Raw genomic sequence first — 7,410 nt, forward strand, 5'->3', positions numbered from 1 at the left:
TGAAAAAAAAATGCCTTTTGGGGAAACAGGGCGCGGCGGCGCAGGTGGAAGTGCGGAAGAGTTTCCGTCTTGCAACACTAAATGTAATTTGCATTTAATTTAATTTGAATTAAATAAAATATTTGAATTTAATTTTAATTAATTCCAATTTATTAATTCATTTCTCTCTTCATTTTATTTTTCATCCCACAGCAAACGACAAGCTTCGTCGCCGCCTTCGCCTCCTCCGAGGCCGAGTCTTCTTCCTCTTCAGACTCCGAATAAAATACATTAAAGGGCTTTTTAATTAATTAATTAATTTATTTCTTTTTTATTTCTCTTTCTTCAACTCAAAAACTGAAAAGCTCGGAGAAACTAGTTAATTAGAAGCCCCCCCAATGCATCTTCAGGGGGATTTAATTTGATTCAAAAAAGAATCAAATTGCAAAAATTTGAATCAAAAGAATGAGAAAATTAAAACAAGTTGAACTCTACAGCTGGTGCTTTCTGCACAACACAAGTTAAATTGAAAGTGAAGGAATTGAATTATTATTTCTCTTTAAATTACGCTTTTTATTTTAAAATAATAATTGCACGCAGCGCATTCTTAAGGCTTTTATTTAATTCAATAAAAAGGAATTAAAATTCCTTTTCTTTTATTTCTAATTGAACTGAGTCTCCCAGGGCCCGAGGCTGGCCTGGACACGAGGCCTCGTTTGCAGGAGCAAATCGAAGTGAATTAAAATTTAACAATTAAATTAAATTAAATTAAATTTGCTGCTGCAAACAGCAGCAAATTGGAAGAATTAAAGGGGCAAATAAGCACTTGGAGAGCAGCAGCAAGAGGCACCCACGGGCGAGCAGCGAAGGGCCACGGCGCAGCAGTGCGGCCGTCCGCGGGGTTTTGAGTGAAAACGAATTAAAAGAATTAAATGAAAAGAAAAACTTGCGGAAGTTTTGGAATTAAATTTAATTAATTTAAAGTTTTCCTTCGAAGTGTTTCGCGTGGCTGTTCACGCAGGTTCGCCCGTGGTCCACCGTGCTTTCCGCGGGACGCTGCAGCTGGAAAGCTGCAGCCTCGCGGCGAAAATCTTGGCTGCACTTTATTAGTTTGAAATAAAACAAGTTGGCTCTTTATTTTTGCAATTGCTTTCGAGGAGAATTCCTTCGAAATTGAATTTGAAGGAGAAGTCCGAAGGCCACCGATGCAGTCGGTGGCTGACCGGCAGCAGCCACCAACCAGCAGCAGCACAGCAGCAGCAAGCGGCCAGCAGCAGCGGCGTATCCGTGTTTAGCCTGCGAACCCGTTTATAAATATTGTCAAATTGAATTTAAAGCAACTGAATATCTGTTACCATAAACTTTGCGATTAAGACAAGTGAGCCACCGTTGGTGTCGACGCGACCGTCTGTGGATGCACAGTCGCTGCAACTCTCGAGGCCATTTCTCCGAACTTTCGACTCTTTGCGGATCATTTCCGTATTTTGCACTTTAGAACGTTTGATGGCACTTGTAAAACTCTAGACACGTCTTTACTTGCGGACACATCGGCGCAGCGGCCACACACACCGGCTCTGTGTGGCGTGCTGCGCAGCTCGCGCTGCACTCTTTGCTGTTTCGGTTTGAACTTTGAGCAAAAGGCCTCTTCCTGCGTATTTCTCGAAGCAGCGAAGGTTAAAAGGCTAATTTTTGCGCATTGTCTGTCTCTACACCCGAGAGACGGAGGGCTCGCGGTGTACACCGTCGCCGCGCCCCTCTTTGTCCACTTGGCACAGATTTACAGTGTCTATACAGACACCCGAGGCCCCAAAGGCCTCAAGTGTTCCCAATTTAATGCTGCTGCCTACTCTACAGGGCCCCAAGTTCCCTAGGGTGCTGCACGGGGGCCCCTGGGGGGCCCCCAGGGGGCTCCCAGGGGGCCTCCGGGCCCCCAGGTGGCCCCCGGCGAGGGTTGGCTTCGCTTCGAATGAGGTGTACAGACAGCTGAGAGAGGCGGCAACTACAATTTACAGCCAGACACAGACACCCCAACGCAGCGTCCTCATTCGTTTACTTAGACCAGTGGACTGACCTTGGGGCTTCTTGCTTCTTCCTAGAAGTTAAAAAAAGTACTAGAGACCGCATATGCACTTCAGAGCAAAAGGGCTGGGGGCCCCAAGAGGGGCTCACACCAAACACGGCCACTGCGCAGATGCTTATCTACAGCCACTTTCTATAGGTAGACAAGAGTAAGATTAAATTATATATATATATATTATATATTTTACATATAAACATATGTATACAAATATATACTTCATATAAACCAAATGGCTGAATACTGAAAGGTTTTAGCAACAGTAATTGTTCACGTTTTCATAGGCCTAGGTAGATAAGAAGTACCAGAACTGCTTAAGATGAGTGCAGTCATTGTTTGCTAATTATTAAGCCAAACACTAGAGCCACTGAGTGCCGCAGTGAGAAGTATAGATTTATATTTGTGGCAAGAAATTGCCGTTGGGCATTTGGTAACTCGTGCTTTCGAAGCCACGGAGTGTATGTACTCCCCCTTCTGGGACACCTATTGACATCTCAAGCCCAGCAATGTTCGTTGTCTGTGTGTATATATATATATAGTTTTCTTCTGCCTTTCTATGGGCCTTCGTTGCTCGAAATTGCTTCACAATTCAGTTATATTGGCGCATGAGTTGTGGCTGGCCCCCAGGGTCCCTGAGGTGAGGCTGCAGTTCATTGCTAGAAGCAGCAAGAGCGACTGTGATGAGCAATTAGCCACAAATGGAAGTGGAATTACTTTGTTGCTTTGGATCAATTCATAGCTTACCGCCAAAGACAGAAGACCCCCTGCATAGCAGCGAGGCAGGGCTGTTGTTCCGGGCCCGAGTCCCAGTTGAGGGGCTGCAGAGGCTTAATAGAAAAAATCAGGAAGTTAATTTCGTTCGAAACGAACTGTTTTTGTTGGCGGGTTTGCGGTGTACGTACACCTGAACTCGGCGCACCCTGAGCATGCGGCCGCGTGGTTGAGGGGCTGGCAGGGGTTGCGGCTGGAGTTGTGGGAGTGGAGTTTTTCTTTTTTGCGAGTCTGAATAATTTAGGAAATAGTGACGAAGAGGATAATTTGGAATCGGGTGGGTGGCGGCGAAGTCCCAGAGCCCCGCGCCCGCTGCGCCTCGGCCTCCGTTCTTCTGCGAACGCCCGGCTCCCGCGACGCCACACATTGCTGCTGCTGCTTCTTTTTGCAGAAACTCTTTTTAGTTTTGCTTTTTTTGTTTATAATTTCCAGTTGTTGCGTTGCTTCCGCCCTGCCTGGCCACGGCAGCGCCGCAGCATGATGCTGGTGCCCAAGCGCATTCAAAAGGAAACACACAACCTTGCCAGCGAGCCCCGTAAGCCCCGCCTTGCTGCGCTGCTGCAGCGTCAGGAGCTGCAGCGCCTCGCTAGGTAGCCGCAGGCTGTGCAGCTTCTTAGAAGACGCGGAGACAGCGGTGCAGCGCGGCAGTTGCTGCAGACCTGTGCTGCTGCTGCTGCAGTTGCTACAGCGGGCGAGCTGCGCATGCGGCGGCCCGGCGCAGGAGCAGCAGCGGCGCGGGGCAGCGCGCCGGCCGGGCGCAGCGCAGCGGGAGCGCTGCAGCCGGCTCCGCAGCAGCTGCAGCAAACCCTTGCAGCTGCTGCTGCTGCTGCTGCTTGTCTTTGCATGCAGCCCCGGGGATCGAGGCCGCCCCAGACCCCTCCAACTACCGCTACTTCAAAATCATAATGACGGGGCCTGCAGGGACTCCCTACGAGGGTGCGTGTGGGGCCACGGCCAAGCCATTTATGCCATTAATGCCATTTAAAATAATCACAGTAATTAAAATACTTCAGCGCTAGTGGCAGCTGAAGCAGCAGCAGCAGCGCGCTTCGAAGGGGGCCACAAGTCCTGCTAAATTGCCTTACATGCGTTTGCAAGTGTTTTTGTCTTTGCCATTTTTATTTTTATTTCCCTTCTGTCTTTGCTGACGGCCAGGCGGCCGCTACCGCCTCGAATTGTTTTTGCCCGAGCAGTACCCCATGGAGCCCCCCAAAGTCCGCTTCCTCACCAAGATTTACCACCCCAACATAGTGCGCCGCCGCCGCCGCTGCTGCTGCTGCTGCTGCTGCTGCTGCTCTTGCTGCTCTTGCTGCTGCTGCTGCTGCTGCTGCTGCTCTCTTGCTGCTCTTGCTGCCCTTGCTGCTCTTGCTGCTGCTGCTGCTGCTGCTCTTGCTGCTCTTGCTGCTCTTGCTGCTCTTGCTGCTCTTGCTGCTGCTGCTGCTGCTCTTGCTGCTCTTGCTGCTCTTGCTGCTCTTGCTGCTGCTGCTGCTGCTGCTGCTGCTGAAACGTCTTTGTTCGTTTGGTTTTGCTGCTGCAGGATGCGCTGGGCCGCATTTGCCTGGACATTTTAAAAGACAAGTGGAGCCCCGCACTTCAAATCCGAACAGTTTTGCTTTCTGTTCAAGCTTTGCTTTCCGCCCCAGAGCCCGACGACCCCCTCGACACCCGCGTGGCCGATCATTTCAAGAACGACCGCCAGGCAGCAGAAGAAAGAGGTGAGAACGCGCCGCTGCGAAAGCTGCAGCACAGCTGCTGCAGCACAACTGCTGCAGCGCAGCAGCAGCTGCCAGCAGCCGCTGCGCAGCAGCTGCAGCGCAGCAGCTGCTGCACAAGAGCTTCGCCCAGCTGCAGAGCAGCAGCTGCAGCAGGGCAGCAGCAGGCTGCTGCAGCAGAACAGCTGGGGGCAGCTGCAGCAGAACGGCTGCAGCAGAGCAGCTGCGCCCAGCAGCAGCAGAGCTGCTGCGCCCAGCAGCAGCACAGCAGCTGTGTGCAGCTGCAGCAAAGCAGCTGTGGGGGTTCCTCTGGCGCCAGTTTCTTTTTGGTTTGCTGTTGTCGTGTGCGCTTTAGCACGGCAGTGGAGGGAGATGTACGCTGGGGATGAGACAATAACGCTGGACTAGAAAAAGGGGAATAAAATAAAAGTGGAGAAGAAATGAGCCGCCATATAAGACATGCGGAGCGACCTGCGGAGGAGGTGTTCCCTTGCAGTGTACGTACACCGCAACTTTTGTTAGCTGCAGCTGCTGCAGCGCAGGCTGGTTGTTGCTTCCTAGAAAGGCAAAAGCGTCTTGGCCGCAGATGTCCAGATAGCAGATTCTGCGGACTTCACCGCGACAAGCAAACAGTACAATTACGGCATATGTGAAATATATAAAACAAAAGGATATGGGTCTCGGTAGTGTGATATAGTGTGGTGTTTGATTCCAGTACTAGACTAGAATGGGGTCGAAGCACCGCGTTTCTCTTTGGGCTCAGGATGGAGTCGCCCACCAAATAGATTTACTGTTAGTCTCAATACTATTAGTCTAAAGCATACATGTTTCGCTGCGGGGTCTGTTGTCTTGTTCTCCCCTCATGTAGTTCTAGGTGCGTTGTCTGTGCCGAGAGTTTTTGATTGTTCGGAAGAATATTCACCAGTAAATCCATTGGTACAATACTAAGAGCAAATTAAAAAGCGTTTTATGTAGAATATTATCAAGTTTTAATAGATTATTATGCACACAGTAGAAAACAGTCGAGCAGAGCAGATCGAAGGCTGCACACGCGCACCGGGCGAGCGCTTCGCCTTCCGCTACTGTGTCGTGCAGACGCAGTGACTTCGTGGGGGCCGCATGCAAGCAGCTGAACTCCGTAATTTTCTTCGACGAGTGCAGCAGTGACTACGCGGCAACTGCTGGACAGCTGCATGCAGCATGCGCCGCCTTCAATTGCAGCATTGCGGGCTCCGCGGTGCAGCGCGTTGAGCAACTTCAGTGTCTACGGAAACAGAATCTACACGTTTGATGCCTACAGTCAAGCAATGGCAGCACCACTTTGTCTTCTGAGAAGAGAAGGCTTGTCACTGTGTCTGTCTAGTACTTTCTGCTCAATTCTTGTTTTCCTACGCAGCAGCATGCTTGCTGTCGCTGTGCGTCGCTCTTTCGCAACTTAATCTACTCTATTTGCTCTATTATGGGCGTTATATTACTAGATATATTGCAGGAAACTTTCCCAAACTGGTACAGGATTAGAAATTGCAATGGTTCTCACTGTTCAGCAGTAACTGTTTCCATGAGCACTAAAGCTGCACCTGTACACACGTAGATGGGAATACATCCGTCTACATTGCAGTTTACACCTTAGTGCGTAAAATTAGACAAATGGGAGAGCAATGGAGCCACAAATAAACTGATGGCACTCCTGAACGCCTGCCCCCAGTATCCAAGAGCCACGTTCCCCCCCCCCCGCCCCCCAACTGCCGGGGCAATATATACTCCAAGTACAGCCAAGCTCTGATGCTTGGCTGCGAAGAGTCACTAAGGGCTTTAAATTTGTGGCCTGTAGCGCCATCGAACCCTTAGTTTCATTGGTGAATGAACCTCAAGCAACAAACCACGATGTACACTTAAACTGAATCAACGAAGAAGCCAAGAGCTGGCTCCGGCGCTGCGGGCTCCCCTAACTGTTCCTAGGCAGCCGCTCACTTACTGCTTATTGCTGATTAGCTGTTCAAGAGCTGCTGTTGATTCACGTTGTTCACTTCTGGGTGGTGAGTTGCAGCTTGGCGCTCTGGTCCGGGACAAGGAAGGCGCAAATGAGACTCAGGAGGGTGCAGAGGAAGGTGAAGGCGCTGGCGATGATGCCGACGACGCCGGAGTAGCCAATTTGGCCAAAGAGAGCCAACATGAAGTTCCAGACAAAGAAGTGGGCGTAGGTCTTGCACATCCAGCCCAAATTGAACTCCCCAAAGTGGCAGAAAATGGAAATCATACCCATCACAAACGGGGTCCATATATCGACGAACACGTCGGGAATAAACGAGAACATAGCTATGCGCCAGGAGTCACGGTTATAGTCCTTGGTGAAACTGTCTTCATACACAACGACGCGGGGAGACACAGCAGGCATCAGAAAGAAGAACACAATAATAGACAACACGCCACAGGCAAAACCCATCCAGCTCGTGACACGAGCCAGCGTCTGCTTCGCGTCTCCCATCTTCAACGGATATTTTTTGCGTGAATGTTGGAGAAGGACCTAAAACAAAACAACCAGTATCATGAGACGCGCAAGGCTCCACTCTACATACAGCGACTATTGTGCATGGCACAGTAGCTCCTCCCAAATCATCCGAATACGAATACACGCTCAATTAAAAAGTCGACAACCAAAACATATAGCTCCTTTAGAAAAGCAGGGCAGTGAATGGTGACCATCTGTGTGACGCAGCACTGCCCGTTCTCGATAAGGTCGGCCTACGCCCATGACCCAATAGCCCAACACAACAGAACCATAGACTTCCAATTGGATTTCCATGTAGTGGCTGCAGGGAATGAACAAATCTTGCTTACTGTATGCAGTCGAAGCTTATTAGTTAAGCCTGA

At 50.0% G+C, this 7,410-nt stretch overlaps 2 protein-coding genes across 2 annotated transcripts; one reads left to right on the top strand and one right to left on the bottom strand.

The window, feature by feature from the left end:
- Positions 1 to 3,304: 3,304 nt before the first annotated feature.
- ETH_00021510 (ubiquitin-conjugating enzyme e2, putative) lies at positions 3,305 to 4,947 on the top strand (the record flags this gene model as incomplete). The annotated part of the gene is made up of 5 exons (XM_013374529.1): positions 3,305 to 3,362; positions 3,677 to 3,763; positions 3,983 to 4,077; positions 4,365 to 4,542; positions 4,895 to 4,947. The coding sequence occupies 5 exons, from the start codon at positions 3,305 to 3,307 to the stop codon at positions 4,945 to 4,947; spliced, it is 471 nt and encodes a 156-aa protein (XP_013229983.1).
- A 1,615-nt stretch (positions 4,948 to 6,562) lies between these two features.
- ETH_00021515 (uncharacterized protein) lies at positions 6,563 to 7,024 on the bottom strand (the record flags this gene model as incomplete). Its single annotated transcript, XM_013374530.1, has 1 exon — positions 6,563 to 7,024. One exon carries the CDS (start codon positions 7,022 to 7,024, stop codon positions 6,563 to 6,565), a length of 462 nt encoding a protein of 153 aa, XP_013229984.1.
- Positions 7,025 to 7,410: the final 386 nt, after the last annotated feature.

This window comes from Eimeria tenella, genomic scaffold (assembly GCF_000499545.2).
Source record: "Eimeria tenella Houghton genomic scaffold, Eth_scaff21, whole genome shotgun sequence".
NCBI classification, from domain to species: domain Eukaryota; phylum Apicomplexa; class Conoidasida; order Eucoccidiorida; family Eimeriidae; genus Eimeria; species Eimeria tenella.